This window comes from Myodes glareolus, chromosome 26, assembly GCF_982192425.1.
Source record: "Myodes glareolus chromosome 26, mMyoGla1.1, whole genome shotgun sequence".
NCBI classification, from domain to species: Eukaryota; Metazoa; Chordata; class Mammalia; order Rodentia; family Cricetidae; genus Myodes; species Myodes glareolus.
In genome coordinates, this window is record NC_142051.1 from 11702170 (window position 1) to 11721075 (window position 18906).

Here is an 18906-nt window from a genome sequence, read left to right on the forward strand (position 1 = left end):
GACACTGTGAAGTGCACACAGGAATAGCCTCTCAGCCTTTACTGCCTCTTTTCTAAGGGTTTCAAAGCTGAGAATATTCTCTTCCACTTCAGAAGGATCTTCCTCTCCCTTGCCAAAAAGAAGGTGGGGTGAGGAGCCAAGATACTGATTTCTGTCCTATGATTTTGACTTCATTTCTTTTTCATAGATTTGGTCCCTGGTGCTAGGGAAGAAGCCCTATCAGTTTTCAGTTTTCTCTCTCAGTGATCTAAAAAAAAAAAAAAAATCTAAACAAAAAGCGAAAACCAATTCTGCCAGACATAAATGTCATCTGCTTGTATTTATGTGGTTTGCTCTGCCCAATCGACCTTTCTGCCCAGGTTTAATGATGCCACTTAAAAAACCATTCACATGTCCCCTCTCCTTTCTTAGCTCTCAAGCTGAAATTGATTTCCTTATTCAGCCCCCTTTTCCCTCTTCCGCCTGCTCTCAGCCCAGGCTCCTTCCCCAGCCCGGTGATAAGGAAGTGCTATCACTGGACAGAGGATTTTTTTTTTTTTTGCTATGTCCATTAAGAAGTAGGGACGGTTCAGCAGTTAACAGATGCCACCTGCTTTTGGCTCGAGGAGGAGAAGCATAAAAATCAGCTCATCAGTTGAGTGCTGTGTCCTCGGTTGAGTGAAGGAACAGTGCTCCAGGCCAGCGGGGGAGGACTGAGTATGGAGAGTTCAGAGCAGAGGCTGCAGCTAAGACTCCTGGCTGTATTTTATTGTTGTTGCTGGCATCAGAGAAGATAATATAAGGACTTCTTTTTCTTCCTCGCCTTAAGCTCCCAATAGCTCCTATGTCTGTGTTGGTGTTAGGAGATGCGTCCTCTGTCCGGCTTATGCTCTCGCCGCATGCACCTGCGCCCACCTTCCCTAGCCCAGGGCTAGGCTCTGATTATGAGCTGCCTCTAGAAAAGCTGTAGATTTGATTATTTTTGTGGTGGTCCCTTGGGTGCATTGAGGAGTTTGAATAAAGTCAGTTACAGTGTTGTTGGTAGAGGGTGTTGGAGTGCATAGGGCTGATAGGATGGGGAGCCAAGGTGCCCAAGCAGCTGTAGTAAGGGGAGAGTTGTTACGGATGCATAGGGCACCACAACCGTGATTTCCCATGGCCCTCTGCCAGCCACACTGATGAATGTGTTGCTCCCTTTGGAGCAGGGCATAGGAAGATAGCAGCCTATTGCACTAACTATTTGTGCTCTCTGATTTAATAAACCCTAGATAGTAGGATACACAAATTGGCCAGAGAAACGGATCAGATAGCTCTCAGAGACCTCATGTCTTTTTTCTTTTACTGAGCTATGACCAATACTACTTGAGCAAGCACTCTCCTTCCAGCATGGCTAGTACCCAGAGACCATAGCATTTCCCATCATAGAGGCAATGGCAGCCCTGAAGTACCAGACCATGGAAAGCGCAGCATTGCAGCTTCTGAGCTGGTAATCCCGGTAATCCCATTTTTTTCACCACTATCCACGCCAGCTCAGCCCCAGCAAGAATACGGCCTGAAAGGTCAAAAGAAAACTATCACGCTGTGTAATCCCCTGTGTAGAACCAGAACCCTCCCTATTCCTCCCAGTGGGGACTGTCCATCAAACTGCTTCTCCCTGACTCAACCTTCTTTTTCCACAAGGAAGATTGGACCTTTCCCTCCTCCACATTGACAGTAGAAAAAACTATCTATAGCTACCAGTACCAGAACATCACAGTCATATCCAGCCGTGCTGTATTGGACTCTGCCAGTATGGCCTTCAGAAAGTTCTGGCCCTGCCATCATCCTTCTGGCTACCTTCCTGTCTCAGTTTTCCTGCCCTAGTCCCCTCTCTTTATTACCCTGTTATCTAGTGTAAGTATAAGGTAAGCTCTACAAAGTACCAGTCCTATCTCAGCATCTCCAGGATAGAGTCCAAGTATCCTTCCAGAATGCACCTCAGACTCTGCTCTCAACTCTTTGCTTAATGTCCGAGTTGTTAATAAACTGCCCTTTCTAGGGGGACCGTGCCCAGGCTTGTTGGTTGTACGCTCAGTGTCCAGCGGAAGGACCGGCACATAGCAATAAATGCTTGTTAAAGAAGCTTCTTATCCCTTAGTGTTTTTCCTGCAGTGTGCTTATATCGTAGCACCTCATGTCTACAAACTGTGCCCTCTACTGGAATGGTTCCTCCCTTCACCAGCTGGTGACCACAGAGTACTCTGTGAGTCCACTTAGTGAAGCTGTGAGCGTTCATCTTCTCCAGAGCAATTCAGCTTTGCTGGCTTACCCTCAGTCCTTTCAAGAAAAACTTGCTTATATCGGCAGCCCTGGCCCACACTGCAGACTAGAGCTCGTGCTGTGTGCAGACATTTCAGCAGTCTGACCTGGGTATTTGGGAATACTCAGCTTTGACTAGTGGAGTGTTTTTTCTGCCAGTCGTAACAAACTGCTCCACCAGGTAAAGGGCAGGAGAATATTGGCATCTGGTCTCATCTCTCTTCCACTCAAACTTCCACTGGTTGGGGAGAGAGGCTCTGAGGCCAGATCAGAAGCCGTCTCAGATGCCTGGCAGGACACAGTTGGAGTGACCCTGAAGCAAATGGGTGGGTTTGCTACTGGCTTTCCACTCAGAGATAACTGTGCTTCCAGAATAGTTTGAATTCCCAACAACTGCTTTCTTTGTGCCACTCAGGAGTGTCACCTTCTGGACCAGGTGTGGTGGTCATGCAACTGAATGTCCCTAATGGACCCCAGACCCCCCAGAATCCATCTATGGTCCAGTGGAGTCACTGCAAATATTACAATGTGGACCAGCGAGGTCAGAAGCCTGGGGACCTGTATAGTCCTGAAGGTAATCCCCAGGTAAGTCCTTCGCCCTTGTCTTAGGAAAAAAGGTCCAGAGTCTCCTCAGGAAGAAACCGTCTATCATTGCACATCTCATTTATAGTTTCTCTGAAGTTTTTGATGGATAAACATGAGAATGTCAAAGTGTATCCTCTTTCCAGGAACCTGGGAGAGGAGGTAGAACACATCAGACCATGCTTAGAGCATATTTAAAATGGAGGATCCTGGGATGAGCGTTGCTCAGTAGTTGATCACAAGCCTTGTGCATATGCGGTTCTGGGCTGGGGTTGATGGCATCTACAGGGCAGTACCCAAGCTGGGTGGTAGTGGCGCACATCTTTAACACCAGCACTCATTAGGTAGAGACAAGTGGATCCCTGTGTGTTTGAGGCCAGCCTGATCTACAGAGTGAGTTTCAGGACAGCCAGAGCTACACAGAGAAACCCTGTCCCAAAAAAAATAAAGCAAAACAAAAAGAATAATACCCCAAATTGACCTCTAGCCTTCACAGACATGCATATATACACATACATATATGTCAGGGACCCCACAAGCTTCACAGTCTGCAAGGAAACAATCTGAGCAAGGTAAAGAATGAAACTTGAGTCAGAACCACTTTTTCAAGTACCGGGTCAGAACATCCAGAGTTTGACCTCAGGGTTTATTTTTCTTACAAATTTAAACACAGTAAAACGTAGGGAAGAGGTTTCTGCATGGCAGTTACCACAACAGAGATTTAGATATAGCTGTGTGGAAACTCCCAGGCCAGGTAGCAAAGCACCTGTGACCTTTACAATAAGAACGAGTTCTGTTGGCTGATGAACAGTGCTCAGGGCAAGGACCTAATGAGAAAGAATCTATAATGAGCATAAGGACAGATTCTGCTGGTGGAGGATGCACATGGAGCCTTTTTCATAGGATGGTTATAGTCACTGAGAGACAAGGTCTGGGATGAGGGCCTAAACAGTGCTCAGGATATCGGGATCCAGGAAGGCTGGCTCCATAGAATAGCACAAGATCACCAGGTGGCCACAGTACCCACTCCAGCCTTCCAGGTGATGAAGAGTCTGGTTTTTCCAATCCTTTCTTTAAGCTGCGCCTCCTACACAGACAAAACAAGGGAGTGGTTTATTGAAAGTGGATACTAAGAATACAAACTCGGGCTGTCAGGCAGGTGAGTGCTTTGGTGCTTGCCTAGCACAGCTGAAGCCCTGGGTTTGATCTCTCATGCTAGAAATAAGGATAGTTACAGCAACACAAACTAGGGAACAGGAGGGTGCTTTGGAGCAGCAATCTGGCTTTGGGCAGTTGGTACAAGACTCTTTGTTTCTTGAGAGTAGTGAATTGGAGGCCCTGGGACACACCAAGGTGTGTGTGTGTGTGTGTGTGTGTGTGTGTGTGTGTGTGAGAGAGAGAGAGAGAGAGAGAGAGAGAGAGAGAGAGAGAGAGGGAATGACATGTGCTCTTCTCTTTCACAGGCCAACGCACAATTGGGCAACAGCCCCGTCACATCTCCTACCCAGTCTCCAGCACCCTCTCCTGTCACCAGCCTCAGCAACGTCTGCACTGGACTCGGTCCCCTGCCTGTCCTCACGCCATTCCCCCGGCCTGGGGGTCCTGCACAGGGTAGGGAGTTAGGTCGAGGTGGGCTGCTGTGGACCCAGGGTAGCAGCAGGTGGGCAGTAGAGCTGCCACCACAGCTGACGTGGGCTGGCGCAGAGGACACCCACCCTCTTTCTGTTGCTCTCACGTGCATTGCTCCAGCCTCCTGCACACACTGGCTGTTTACTCCCAAGTGGAGGAAAGAGAGAGGAAAAAAGTTCCCTTTCCACTGAAAAAGAACGCAGCCCAGCATCAGTACTGGACCAGAGAGCTGGTGATGTGAGACTGCATCAGAACAGTGTGGGGCTGTCTGCTTCAGAGTTTCTAGGTGGGTGTGCCTCAGGAGGCAGAGGCAGGAGGATTGCTAAATTTGAGGCCAGCTCAATATACAAAGCGAGTTCTAGAACAGCTAGAGCTGTTACACAGAGGAACCCTGTCTCAGGAAAGAGAAGAAAATATTTAAAAATTTTTATTTTTTAGTCAGGCAATGGTGGCACATCTCTTTAATCCCAGCACTCGGGAGGCAGAGGCAGGTGGACAGGCTCCAAAGCTGCAGAGAAACCCTGTCTTGAAAAACAAAACACAAATGAACAAAACAAAAAAAGTATTATTTACATGTGTGCCTATGTGAGTTTATGTGTATCTTGAACTGGAGTTACAGACAGTTGTGAGATACTGATGTGGGTGCTGGGAATCAACCCATGTGCTCCGCAGGTGCAGTAGGTGCTCTTAACTGGTGAACCGTCTCTCCAGCTCCAAGAAGGGTGTGATTCTTTAGAGGCAACACTGATTTTCAGTTAAAGCTCTGGGTTCCAGTTCCAGGACAAACTAGCTTTGTGATGTTGAACAAGTTACTAAAACTTAGAAGTAGACCTTAATTTTCTCATCCATAAAATGGGATAAACATGCATAAGATGGAAATAGACTTTGTTGCCTTTTGCTTTGTCTGTCACAAGTAATCTAAAAATAAGATGTTTAAAACTTTAAAATATTCCGAAATGAATCATCCTGTGAGTAGTAAGCTACACGACACTCATTTGTCCCAGGCCTTGTGCAAGTGCTCTAACACTGTGTTCATCTAGCTGTTCAACAGCACCGCCGTTTCCAGTTAGAGTCAGTGTGTTGGACTGGCATCAGGTTCTGAGTGTGCTCTTATCCACCGCCACTCTACACTGCCTCTCCCGTGAGCAGAAACTTGAGCGCTTGGAAATGAGCACAGCCATAGAGGAGATGAAGACATTAGTAAGGCTGAGGTTCTTCCTCAGTCATTTCCTTTTTCTTGAGACTCTCACTATGCCAGGCTGGCCTCAGTGTCCCAAGTGCTAGAATAGCAGGCATGTACCATTACACCTAACTCTCCCTTGGCCATTTACCTAGGGTCTCTGATGGACAGAACTCAAGGTGAAGTGATCTAATAGCCCTGCTAAGAGTTTAGGAAGAGACACAGCTCTTCGTTTGTTTTGTTTTGTTTTGTTTTTCTGAGACAGGGTCTTACTGTGTAGCTATGGCTGTCCTGGAACTCTCAATGTAGACCAAGCAGATCTGCCTGCCTCTGCCGAGTGCTGGGATTAAAGGTGTGTGCTACCACAAAGGAGTACAACTCTTAAATTAGTTACACAGATACTCCCATCATAGCAAAGGTAGGTAGAAACAATATGTATTGTTGCTATTTCTCTCCAGAGCCCCTTGAAGTCTCATAATAGATATACCATGAAACTCAAACTCCTAAAGCACCTGTTCTTACCCTAGGTGATGGGCGCTATTCCCTTTTGGGTCAGCCATTACAATACAATCTGTCCATCTGCCCTCCCTTGCTCCATGGCCAGTCAACTTACACGGTGCACCAGGTGAGCATATCTACCATCTTGGGGGCTTCAGACTTCCCTTCTCATCTGGGCCCCCATCTGTGAGCCATCGGCTTCAACCAATTAGGTGGACACAGGAGAAAACACAGAATGGACAAAGCAAAAAGAGTTTTCCCTGACTCCTGTGCTCATGGCTCCCACCTCAGAGCCAAGAGGGAGAGGCTTTATGTCTCAGTTGCCACTCCCTGGGGAGGTAGGGTCCTCAGGGGCAGACATTGGGACCTAAGGCGATAAGTGTTGTTCCCTTGGGATGAGAGTTGTGTTGGATGTTGAAGGGACAGAGCGGGCTGAAGCACGGAAACCGAAGCAAGAGGCAAGCGCTCAAGTCTGCCTCCACTGACCTGGGCACAGCAGATGTTGGTGAGTAACTGGACCCATTGCCACCCCAGTATAGTGGGAAAGCTGGCGTGGAGTGAGGGAGTAGAGTCATCTTTGCTCACAAACTGTGTGAAGTATGTGGGTCCTGAGGTAGAACATCCTAGGCACTGTCAGAGCGGTGATGGGAGCAGCTGTCTCCTGATCTAGGACACCTCCCTTTGCTCACCCTAGACCACAGGCCTTCCATGCTGGATATACAAGGTCTTTGCAAAAGAGTCCATGTTCTGCAGATACTGGCTAAACGAGGAAAGGAAGGGAACTGAGGATCATATTCCAGGTTGACCCTCTAAGCACATTACCAACAGAACTGCATTTCACAGCACTGACCCCCTGTGAAGCAGTGGAGTTGTAGGTGCCCAGATCAGAAACCCGAAGTTCTAATTCTCAGTCCCTCTGAATATCTCTGGGTTAGAGAGAGGAAGGTTTCTTTTCTTTGTGACTGCCCCGACCCCGACCCAGAGTCTCCATGGGGCTAAGTTGGATTGATTTGGGGAGGCTAACTGGAGAAGGTAGAAGTTTGAGGGCGTTTTGTACACAGGCTTGGTCAGTGGCTCTGTCAGGCCACTGTGTAGCCCTTGCTCCATGTCTCACAGCCCTTCATCTCTCCTCCCCTTTCAGTGCTGGGAAGGGTGCTGGAGGTGACGGACCTCCCTGAAGGAATCACCCGTACGGAGGCAGACAAACTCTTCACCCAGCTTGCCATGTCTGGCGCCAAGATCCAGTGGCTTAAGGATGCTCAGGGGCTGCCTGGTGCAGGTGGGGGGGACAACAGCGGGACTGCAGAGAATGGCCGCCACTCGGACCTCGCTGCCTTGTACACTATAGTGGCTGTATTTCCCAGCCCGCTGGCCGCCCAGAATGCCTCCCTTCGCCTCAACAACTCTGTGAGTCGCTTCAAGCTTCGAGTGGCCAAAAAGAACTATGACCTGAGGATCCTGGAGCGAGCTAGCTCCCAATAAATGGAAGACGGGAGGGACTGGCACGGTAGGAGTGGGGGCCAAGCAGAGGGAGCCCAGGCAGACTGACTGGGCCAGAGCCTGCCACCTTACGGCTGAAGAGAGAAGCAGACAGATTCTCACACCGGCATGGGACTCCTTTCCACTTCCTTGCCATGGGTCCCTCTTTTCCCTGTTGGTCCCTTCTGTTTTCCTCTCCTTCCCATCCTCTGCTACCATTTTTTTTATCTCTTCTCCCACCATGGAATTGATTTCTTCCATATTTTTTGGTCAAGTAGAATTGAGAGGGTCCCATACTCCCCTCTTCTCCGTTTCCTCACCGTCCCAGTCCCCTTTCCTCTCTGGTCTTCATGAATATATTTATATGGACAGAATTAAGAAAAGTACATTGATTTTCCCATTCTCTCACTTCCCCCATCTTGTCTCCCCAAAACCCACAGAGTTAAAACTTGGGACCCCCACCCCCAGAACACTGTATATTGTTTGTCTGAGGTTTGTGCCACCGTAACAGACACAGTATTCAATTGCACATACAGGTGTTTGCTGGGTGTGTTCACTGCACATTTTATTTAATCTGATTTTTGTTTGTTTGGGGAGTTGCTGGGGAGGGAGGTTGGTTTTGTTTATAAATATAAAAAAAAGCAAAAACCTGTCACTGGGCATCACTCACTGTTTCTCTGTTGACATCGGTGTGGGTTGGGTAAAGGCTCTGAGCAGGTCCAGTTCCACAACTGCTGGAAGGGTTTTTTGTAGTTTAGGATGATTTCCCTGGTGTGTGCACAGAAATTTTCCCAACCTCTTCCTTCCTGCCCCTCCTCTTTCCTGCACACAATTCTCAGAGATGGCTGGGTCTGTGGTTCTCAGACTGCAAGCTGCCGTTTTCAAGCTCATTCCTCCATATCAGAGGGGCCTTCTTGCCCTTTGATTCTCTACTCATTATAGCCTTGCTGTCGAGCTGGGTGAGTCAAGTCGAGATGCTGGCCTCATTTCTGTTTATCTAGTCTTCTGACACACCTTTCAGGGATGGGGAAATTATACCTTTAATCCTAAAAGCAGAGCATTGGGTTCTTGGCAGAAACACATGTGAATGTTGCTTACAATAAAACCAACTGAACTTGCAGTGCCAAGCTGTATCAAGGTAGCACGCTTACCTTCCTTGCAGCTGACAGAACTGAAAACAGAAGCCTCCACTTGCAGGTGGAGTTGACTGGAGAGTCTTCAGGCCATCTTAGTGCTACAGCCCAATAGCAGGGACGTTAGAGAGCTCTCGGAGCCACTCAGCACTCTTTCCTGTGTGTGTGCGTGTGTGTGTGTCTGTGTGTCTGTATGTGTGTGCATGTGTGCGTGTGTGTCTGAGTGTGTGTGTGTGTGTGTGTGTGTGTGTGTGTATTTTGAGGCAGGACTCCAGTTTGAGCATGATGGCACACACCATCTTGTAATCACAGTGCTCAGGAAGCAGACAGGCAAAACTCTTGAGTTTAAGACCAGCTTTGAACATAGCAGGTTCCAGAACAACCAGGGCTACATAATGCGACTTTCTTAAAAAGAAAATCCACACTCAATTACAGCCTTGACTTGGCTGTCCTCCAGGGTCTTGCAGCCATGTCATAGCTCAGACTAGAGAAAGCTATACCTGAGAAGCCTTCCCCTGACCTGTTAGCCCCTGTGCTGGACTATCGAGAGTTGAGAGGTGGAATTGCAATTAAAATGGTTTAAACTGCCAGGTGGTGATGGTGTGTGCCTTTAATCCCAGCACTGGGGAGGCAGTCAGGTGGATCACTGTGAGTTCAGGGCCAGCCTGGTCTACAGAGAAACCCTGTCTCGAAATAATAATAATAAAAAAAGATTAAAACTATAAGGCTTGGCTTTTTAACTTTAGAACATACAGTTCTCATGGCGGAAGGGAACATTATTTACAGATGATAAAAACTTACTTTATGGCCTTCAAAGTGGCTCAGTGGGTAAATGCTTGCTTCCACTTGCTCCCAAGCCTAGCAACCTAAGCTTGCTCCCAAGACAAGGGGAGAACTGACTCTGGGAAGCTGTACTTTGATCACCACTCACATGTAGTTTAAAAATATAAATCAATGTTAGTCGGGCAGTGGTGGCGCATACCTTTAATCCCAGCACTCGGGAGGCAGAGGCAGGCGGATCTTTGTGAGTTCGAGGCCAACCTGGTCTACAAGAGCTAGTGCCAGGACAGGTTCCAAAGCTACAGAGAAACCCTGTCTCAAAAAAACAAAATATATGTATATATTTACAGCCGAACAGCAGGGACGTTAGAGCTCTCAGAGCCATTCAGCACTCTTTCCTCTGTGTGTGTATAAATGTATGCGTGAATTAACTCTCACTGTAGAAGGCAACTGTGGGTTGGTGAGGTTGCCTAACAGCAGAAGAAGTGCTGTATGCAAGCCTCATCTGCTTCAGTTCCTGCATCCCACGATATGCAGGAAAGAACCGACTGAAGAATTCTCAGCCCGCACCCCTGCGTTCATGCATGCATTCAGAAAGAGAAGACCACAGCGGCGACACGTCCAGGGTCAACTGTCATCTGCTGCTTTGACCTCCGGTGCCAACTAGGCTTTTTTTTTTTTTAAAGATTTATTTTTTATTTTATGATATAAGTGTGCCCACATGTGTATATATGTGCACTCTGTGTGTGCTTGATGCCTACAGAGGCCAGAAGAGGGTGTGGAGCTTTCAGAACTAGAGTTACAGACAGCCGATGTGTGGATGCCAAGAACAACCCAGGTCTTCTGGGCGAGAAGCTGTGTCATCTCTCCAGGTCCATAGCTTTTGGGTTTTGTCACCATCTTTTTCAGTAACTCTGACAGTCTCCTCTCCTTGAGGACAGAATTTTAGAGGAAAGAGATGCCCTGTGCAAGTGAGAAAGAAATACAGTAGTTCACCACACTCTGCTCAGTTGTGGAGGATGATGCAGTCTCGCATGGTTGACTGAGTTCTGATTCACACCCTCTTCTCAGCTCCCAGCACCCGGGAGGCAGGGGCAGGCAGATCTCTGTGAGTTCGAGGCCAGCCTGCTGTACAAAGCTAGTTCCAGGACATGCTCCAAAGCTACACAGAGAAACCCTGTCTCACAAACAAACAAACAAACAAAAAACAAAGGAAGTAAAACCTAAGCAAGTAACTGAAATGGACTTAGAATTGAAAGGTTCTTAGAACATTAGGGGAAGATTATGGAGAAGTCACTGCCAGACATCTGAACTCACATGAGCACGTGTTGAGAGCAGAAGCTCCCTTCTTGCTGCAGTTATAGCACATGGTTAGCACGGCAAACTCCTGGTACTTGGAGTGGGGTAAGGTGCTGCAGTGTTGGGTAGAAAATTCGCCTTCCTGATGAGCCAGTGTATACACTCAGAGGAGCAGCTCTGGGGGATGGGAGATGGGAGGAGGCAGGGTCTAGCCCTGCCCAGACCTCCTGGTTCCAATTTCTGCCTGTCAGCTGTGCTCTCAGCTGTCCACTGTCCTCCAGCCCTGTCATTTCAGCTCGGCCACCACGGCGAGAGCCTAGGAGGCCTACCAATATTGTCTGAGTATCTGTGAGTCCAGAAGGTGCTGGGGGCATAGCCCTGGAGGAAGAGGACTAGCTGTCCCCCGGTACCACCATCAAGATCTTAGGGACTCTCTTTCCACACTGAGCTGACTTAGGGAGTCTCTAAAGTAAGTCATCTCTTCGTCTTTTCGTTCCCTGAGTCTGTTCGGCTTCCCCCTTGCTCTTGTAATCTGTGAGTAGTTTGAATTTTCAAAGTGTAATTGTTCTACTTCAAGATGAGACAAGATTGGAGGAGGGGTAGGGTGTGGTGGGGTCCAGAAGATGGAGCAGTAAGGGAAGGATAGGCTCATATTACTCTGAAAACCAAAATAGCAGAGACCCGAGGCAGCCAGGACAGAACTAGGCACCAGGCCCCCAAGGCTCCGAGAGGCAGGGAGGGCAGATCTCTGGACACACCTTCAGACATATAGGCAAGGATGCAGGTTTAACCTCCTGAAGCCAGGAGAAGGTGTGTATTGCATCAACCACAAGTGTATGTAGGACAGTGGTTCTCAACATATAAGCGGTCGCATGTCAGATCTGCATCTCAGGCCTTATGATTTATAACTAGCAAGATTACAGTGGTGAAGTAGCCGTGAAATGACTCTATGGTTGGGGTATTAAAGTGTCGCAGCACTGGGAAGATTGAGAACCACTACTGTAGGGGAGCTCCGAAGCCAACAGCCTTGAGCAGCGTATTGGATTTGTAGACTGGGGCTGCTCCTTGGCATGGGAAGGTAAGTGTCAGTTTAAGGAACTGCTTGGAAAGTCGTCTGCCTCTGGACGTTTTTTTCTGGACCTCTGTAGGATCTGTTCACAAGTTCTACCAAAGGCTCCTCTTGGGTCTGCCCCACTTGGTATCTGCAGTAATACAGGAATAGAACAGGCAGTCGGGTTAGATCTCATAGTTGGCTCCAACCTCTTGCAGGATGACAGAAAAGGAGGTACTGGAGCCCCCTAAGCCCCACTTCCCAGCAGAAACTCCACAAAGTGGGGTGAGTCTGGACAGCTGATCACTGGGGGCAGGGACGTTGGAAGGGCTGGGAAGCCTTGACATGTAAAGAAAATTGCTTGAACAGATCCCGCTTGAGTGTGGCTCATTTGTTGTTGGGCTAGGCAACAACTGCAGTCCCAATTCACTAATCCAGGGACACTGTTGAGAAAGTGACCGTCATTTAACATTGAGTTTCCTTCACCCCCCTCCCTCAGCTACAACGACTGAAGCAGATATTCAAGAAGGGCTCTCCAGAGACAGCGGAGATGGAGCCTCTCCCAGAGCCCCAGGCCAATGGAGAGGCAGTGGGAGCTGGGGGCGGGCCCATCTACTATATCTATGAGGAAGAAGAGGAAGAGGAGGAGGAGGAGGAACCACCCCCAGAACCTCCTAAGCTTGTCAATGACAAGCCGCACAAATTCAAAGATCACTTCTTCAAGAAACCCAAGTTCTGTGATGTCTGTGCCCGGATGATTGTGCGTGAGTCTTGAAGGGGAATAGAGACAGTAAGACAGAAGGCTTATGGGGTGGGAGAGGACTTACGGAAACTGTGTGTGTAATGGACACACTATGGCAGGATTCACTCCAGGAAAATAGTGAGATTGATAGTTAGGGTGCCAGAAGAGGGCAGACTAAGCAATGGTGAAGTAGCCGAGTAGTCACAGGGCTACAAAGGAAAAGGGGAGTCCAGAACCTTACTCAAATGTTCTTCCTCACCCTCCAAGTCAATAACAAATTTGGGCTCCGCTGTAAAAACTGCAAAACCAACATCCATGAGCACTGCCAGTCCTACGTGGAGATGCAGAGATGCTTCGGCAAGATCGTGAGTAACAAGGCCCTGGGGAGCAAGAGACGTAGAAGAGGCACAGGCCATCAACTACTTGGTGACCCCTAACGCCATCCCACACATCTTCCTGCTTTTCCCTTCTCAGCCCAGCTCTTACTCTGAGAAGGGCTGAGCACTCATGAGGGAGGGGATGCTGGACCCTACCTTGCTACTCCTAATGCTTTTCCCATCCCCTCCTACAGCCACCTGGTTTCCGTCGTGCCTATAGCTCCCCACTCTACAGCAACCAACAGTACGCTTGTGTCAAAGATCTCTGTAAGTGCACATATACGACCTGAGGGAGTGGGCAAGTCTCAAAGACTGTTTCACACCACCTCCTCGGAAAGTAAATTTTGATATAGAATCGTCTGTTTCTATAGTTCTCCCTCAGTCTAGGTTTGGTTTGGTTTTGGTTTTGGTTTTGGTTTTTTGAGACAGGGTTTCTCTGGAACCTGTCCTGGAACTCGCTCTGTAGACCAAGCTGACCTCAAACTGACAGAGATCCGCCTGCCTCTGCCTCCCGAGTGCTGGGATTAAAGGCGTGCACCACCACCGTCCAGCCCAGTCTAGTATTTTTACAGCCATCAAGCCAACTGGTCCATGTATAGCTGGGAGGGACCTGAGTGAGCAAGGACTGCAAATGGCCAGGGGTAGAGAGAAGAACGAAACCGTAGTCTGTTTCCTTCAAACCAATCCTAAGCAAGAACAAGGATTCTAGCCTGTTTGCACCCTGTTACAGAGCAATGCCATACTCAGGGCCAGCCCATGAGCTATGGATGCCCCCGGACAAGTTCTTAGTTTGACAACCCTTAAAAGTATATCTGCCAGGCGATGGTGGCACATGCCTTTAATCTCAGCACTTGGGAGGCAGAGGCAGAGGCAGGTGGATCTCTGTGAGTTTGAGGCCAGCCTGGTCTATAGAGCTAGTTCCAGGACAGGCTCCAAAGCTACAGAGAAACTCTGTCTCGAAAAACAAAACAAAACAAGTATTCCATATGCAGCCAGGGCTACATAGTGAGACTGTCTTGAAAAAGAAAACACATGCATTCGCTGAAAAACTGCTGAGATGTATTTGGTGGAGAAACTAAACTCCATAAAGAGTATGGGTTCAAAAAGAATGTGCTGGTGGCAACACCCCAGCCTGAACAAAAGCCAGCAGTATAATAATACTCTGCTGGAAGGAGTCCCATCACAAGGCATTCCCAGAGTGTTTTAGAACCCTTTATAGATTGGTGACCCAGGCATTACACAGCTGGCCCCTCCCTGTTCTCTCCATTTCCAACCCCCACAAGTCCCCGTGAGTATCCACTGACTCCCAGATGCCCCCTCTGAGAGATCTCTCCCCAGCCCTCTCTGCCTTTCCAATGATGCATTCTTTTTCCTCCTACTCCACCAGCTGCTGCCAATCGCAATGACCCCGTGTTTGAAACCCTGCGTATTGGGGTGATCATGGCAAACAAGGAACGGAAGAAGGGACAGGCAGATAAGAAAAATGTGAGCATCCCATGTCCTCACAGAGGCCGGCTGTAGAAGCTCCATGGGACATATCCTTTCCCCCTTGGGAAAACTGATAGAAGTTATGGGTCCTCTGCCTCCAAATGGTGCAGCATAACCAAACAGAAACATTCCTGTGTGAAATTGCAGATTTTTCTTTTTTGGTGCTTTATATACCTCACCAGGAAAAAAAAATCATGCCACAGGGCTGAGAATATAGTTCTATGGTAGAGTGCTTGCCTAGTATGTATGTGTAGGCATCCTGGTTCAATACCCAACATTGAAAAGCAAACTCCTCAAGACATAGAGCATGCTTCCCCAATTCCCTTCTAAACTGATGACTAAGTACCACAGAAGGCTAAGTCCCTGGCCTGGCACTGCAGGTAACACAAGATCTGTGTGTTTTGCTACTAGGAAAGAGAATTTGTCATCCCAAGTAGCTAAAGAATTCTAGAGCCAGCAGGTGTCTGTGAAGATCACCTGGTGTGACCTGCTCATCTTGTAGATGAGACAGACAGACACAACAAACAGTGTAACAAAAGTTACATTGGGCAAGGGCAGCCTTCTTGTCTTTCACAATAGATTGGTAATGCCAGAAATGTGCTTGCCTGGGCAAGCGATGAGTTTCTCTCTGGACAACCTTACGAACTAATATAGAGGGTGTTAGTTAAAGCAATCCCAGTTCTGGCGTCTCTGGCGCACAGACATATATGCAGCCAAAGCACTCATACACATAAAAAACAATAAATAAAATCTTAGAGCATCGAGTGCTCTTTACCTCCCCCTATTTATCCAGACCCGGAATCAGGTAGCCTAAACCAGCATCAGAGTCTCCTTGTAGCTAAAAATGATCTTGAACGTTGATCCTCCTGCCTTCACTTCCCAGGTATTGGCATTACAGAGACAGATCATCAAACCTGCTGTGTAATGGTAGGGATCACAACCAGGGCTTCCTGCATGCTAGGCAAGTAGTCCACCAAGGAAATTATCTCCAACACATATTCTGTCCCATTCTGCTTTAAGGGTCTTGCTATATGCACAGCACAGGCTTCCTGTAACTTGCATTATAGCCCGGCCTGTCCTTGAATTCACAATCCTTCTACTTTAGCATCCTGGCACTGGAGCTGGAGGCATGCACAGCCTTGTCTGGCTTTAACAAGTCCAGCCGGGTGGTGGTGGTACATACCTTCAATCCCAGCACTTGAAGGAAGGCAGAGGCCTCTGGGAGTCTGAGGCCTGTCTGGTCTACAAAGTGAGTTCCAGGACTGTCAGGGCTGTTACACATTCTGTCTTGAAAATATTAATATTAATAATTTGAAAGTTCATAAGAGAAAATTTACTTTTCTTGTGGTAATAAATAAATAAGTCTTATAGGAAACAAAACTAGAGATCTGATTTCAAAGTGGTTGATATAAAACTTGAGTACAGATAACAAATTTCAGTCAATTGAACTATGAATTACAAGGCTGTTTCAGAAAAAAAAAAATCCATATTCTTAGGTTCTGTTCTCAAAGGGGAACTATGGAAACTGTTGCCAGACAGGTAAAGTGGTGCATGCCTGTAATCCTAGCGTGTGGGAGCTGGAGGCCAGGAGATCAGGAATTCAAGGTCATTGGCCACACAGGGAGCTTGAGGACAGCTGGACTGCAGGGACTCTGCCTCACAACAAAACAACAAGGGGAGCAGGAGGCTGCTGTGCCCGGGACTCCTTGTCTTACATACTGGAGTGTTTTAATCAGACAGCATAATGAAGGGCCTGAAATCTGGATCACGGGTGACTTGCAGGGCTAAGAATCAGTGGGGAGGAAAAGCCAGAAAGATATGTCTGCTGTCCTTAGATAGTTAAAGGGACTTTGTTTCACATTTAAAGCCCAGGAAGGTAAATTGAGACAAATAACTAAAAGAAAACAGGGAAGCTGTTATAAGCTTAATAAAAGGGATTGAAAAAGAAAATCAACAGAGTTATGCTGTAAGGGGGTGAACTGTCTGTCATTAGCTATATTCAGGCACAATGCAGGGAACCGACCTGCCAGCATGTTTCAGAAGGAATTCCTGCATCAGGCAGATTCTTAGACTACTGTTTTCTCCAAGTATTCTTCCAGCACTTAGATACATTGTTCTATAACTCTCTGGCCTGCCTAGAGAGGTCCCCAAGACAGTACCTCTCTAACGCTGGTGTCCCCTACAGCCTCTAGCAGCCATGATGGAGGAGGAGCCAGAGTCCGCCAGGCCAGAGGAAGGCAAGTCCCAGGATGGTGAGTACCAGCCCTTTCCACCCACAGAGGTGGCATGGAGTCAGTGTAGTCAGGGGTTTGTGTGCTGTACAGCAGGTGGAGAGGGAAAGACTGGGCCCAGGGTAGAAAAGTCCTCCAGCAGACAGGGTGGGGGTGATGGATGTCCTCCCGGAGGCAGAAGCCATTTGCCCCTATTTCCCATCCAAGGAAACAATGCAGAAAGGGACAAGAAGGCTGAGAAGAAAACACCGGATGACAAAGTGAGTCCTGTCTACCTGTAGAATCTGGGTCCCCCTCCCAGACATCACTCACAGATGTTCCCGCCACCCTCCACCCACTCTCCATGCTGAGACAGACACCCAAAGACTAATAAAGTAAAGGAGGTCTAGAGCTCATGCCCCATCTTCCGCCCCCCAGCACAAGCAGCCCGGCTTCCAGCAGTCTCATTACTTTGTGGCTCTCTATCGGTTCAAAGCCTTGGAGAAAGATGATCTGGATTTCCCGTGAGAAGCATTCAAGGGAGGCGGGAGTGTGGGGAGCACGGAGGAGGAAGAGCCGAGGTCGCTCTGGAAAGGGAGAAGGGCGGGTGCCTTGGCACAGTCAGGAACTGGTGTGTATTGTCAATCACAGAGAACTCTCCTTCCTGTCCCAGACCAGGGGAGAAGATCACAGTTATTGACGACTCCAACGAGGAGTGGTGGCGGGTAAGACGAACGGCTAGAGCTGAGGTGGGCTAAGGGTAGGCTCTAGAACCTGAGATCCTTAGCCTACCGACTCCCTTCTCTAGGGGAAAATCGGAGAGAAGGTCGGATTCTTCCCGCCAAACTTCATCATTCGGGTCCGGGCTGGAGAACGGGTGCACCGCGTAACCAGATCCTTTGTGGGGAACCGCGAGATTGGGCAGATCACTCTGAAGAAAGACCAGGTAGCTCGGGTCTAATCCCAGGCCTGAGAGGTGCTAACCCTTTCGTGTAAACGCCCCTCTCCCGGCTTCCCTGCTCTCGTCGTCTTCTCCTTAATTTAGCTCCTGCTCCCCAACCCTTTCACTCCCCAGATCGTAGTGCAGAAAGGAGACGAAGTTGGCGGCTACGTCAAGGTCTACACCGGCCGCAAGGTGGGGCTGTTCCCCACCGACTTTCTGGAGGAGATTTAGGTGAACTGGTGCCTGCTGGCGGGAGACACCTATGCCTGGCTCTGGGCGGGGCCCAGTGCGGGCTGGGAGGGAAGAGGCAACTGGACTACTGGATGGGGAGGGGTGGAAAGGCCCACTGAGCATGATGATGTTTCTGGGGAGGGTCTGTCTCCCTCCTCTCCCTCGCCTAGGGCTTCGGATACCCGGTGCGCTGGATAGCCAACACCAATAAGACCCACACTTCAGCCCATCCAACCTTCAAGAGCTGGGGGGGCGGGGTGGGGTGCATATCCCTAAGGAGGCGCCAAGGGGCTGAACTGTCAATGTTGTGAATTTATTAAAGTTTTGACAAAAGTTAGGGAAGTTTGTCTTTTTTTCTTTCTTTGCTTTTTTTTCCTTCTTTCTTTCTTTTTTTTTTTTTGTTTTGTTTTGTTTTATTTTGTTTTGTTTTTCGAGACAGGGTTTACTCTGTAGCTTTGGAGCCTTTCCTGGAAACTAGCTCTTGTAGACCAGGCTGACCTCGAACTCACAGAGATCTGCCTGCCTCTGCCTCCCCAGTGCTGGGATTAAAGGCGTGTCTTTTTAACTGCGGATGAAGAGAAGGCATGTGGAGGGAGGAAGAATGTTCCCCGGCTGCCCCACTTCATATTGTCGGGTTATGGAAACCCATGACCGGTGGGAGTCGGAAGACTTGAACTCGCTAGTCTAAGCTTCTGCTGGAAGAAAAGAGCCGGACTGGAAAGCCACCCCAGGGCCTCTGTGGCTGGGAGAATAGCCTGGTGCGTTAGGTCTTGGCCATTTAGCCTTTGTATTTCAGAACCTGGCTCAGAGCCCAGCTTGGCCGCCAGGGGGCGATGTAAGATCTCAGTTGGAGAGAGGGATGGGGAGGGGCGTGGGGGGTGGCTAAGGGGAAAGAACCAGAGACACCAAGCCTGAGACCCTGGGCCTGGGAGGGGGTGGGGTGCGTGCCGTCTCCATGGCAACACTTCCTCTAGTCCTCCGGGAACGGAGCTAGCGAGGCCGGGGGC

General features: G+C 48.7%; 2 protein-coding genes across 15 annotated transcripts in view; both read left to right on the plus strand.

Moving 5' to 3' along the window:
• Positions 1–8300, plus strand: part of R3hdm2 (R3H domain containing 2) — a 124151-nt gene extending 115851 nt beyond the window's left edge. For 13 of the 14 annotated variants that reach the window (XM_085683313.2, XM_085683314.2, XM_085683316.2 and 10 more), the window contains 5 exons: positions 2693–2862; positions 4323–4470; positions 6196–6293; positions 6587–6671; positions 7308–8300. In XM_085683313.2, coding sequence (XP_085539439.2) covers positions 2693–2862; positions 4323–4470; positions 6196–6293; positions 6587–6671; positions 7308–7648 — 842 coding nt within the window. In that variant the 3' untranslated portion in view covers positions 7649–8300. The remainder of the gene's footprint in view (positions 1–2692; positions 2863–4322; positions 4471–6195; positions 6294–6586; positions 6672–7307) is intronic. The other variant, XM_085683312.2, reaches the window with a different exon arrangement.
• A 148-nt stretch (positions 8301–8448) lies between these two features.
• Positions 8449–18622, plus strand: Stac3 (SH3 and cysteine rich domain 3). Its single transcript, XM_048418666.3, has 11 exons — positions 8449–12193; positions 12408–12672; positions 12918–13015; positions 13222–13294; positions 14415–14512; positions 16701–16767; positions 16954–17006; positions 17164–17249; positions 17399–17450; positions 17534–17671; positions 17801–18622. The coding sequence occupies exons 1-11, from the start codon at positions 12128–12130 to the stop codon at positions 17897–17899; spliced, it is 1095 nt and encodes a 364-aa protein (XP_048274623.3). The 5' UTR covers positions 8449–12127; the 3' UTR covers positions 17900–18622.
• The last annotated feature ends 284 nt before the right edge of the window (positions 18623–18906 follow it).

What these genes read in the sequence shown, in the direction of transcription:
- Stac3 (XM_048418666.3), top strand. Translation starts at nt 12,128, where the DNA reads ATGACAGAAAAGGAGGTACTGGAGCCCCCTAAGCCCCACTTCCCAGCA. An exon ending in AGAGATGCTTCGGCAAGATC is followed by an intron (nt 13,016 to 13,221) that starts GTGAGTAACAAG and finishes CCCCTCCTACAG; the next exon opens with CCACCTGGTTTCCGTCGTGC. An exon ending in TCACTCTGAAGAAAGACCAG is followed by an intron (nt 17,672 to 17,800) that starts GTAGCTCGGGTC and finishes TTCACTCCCCAG; the next exon opens with ATCGTAGTGCAGAAAGGAGA.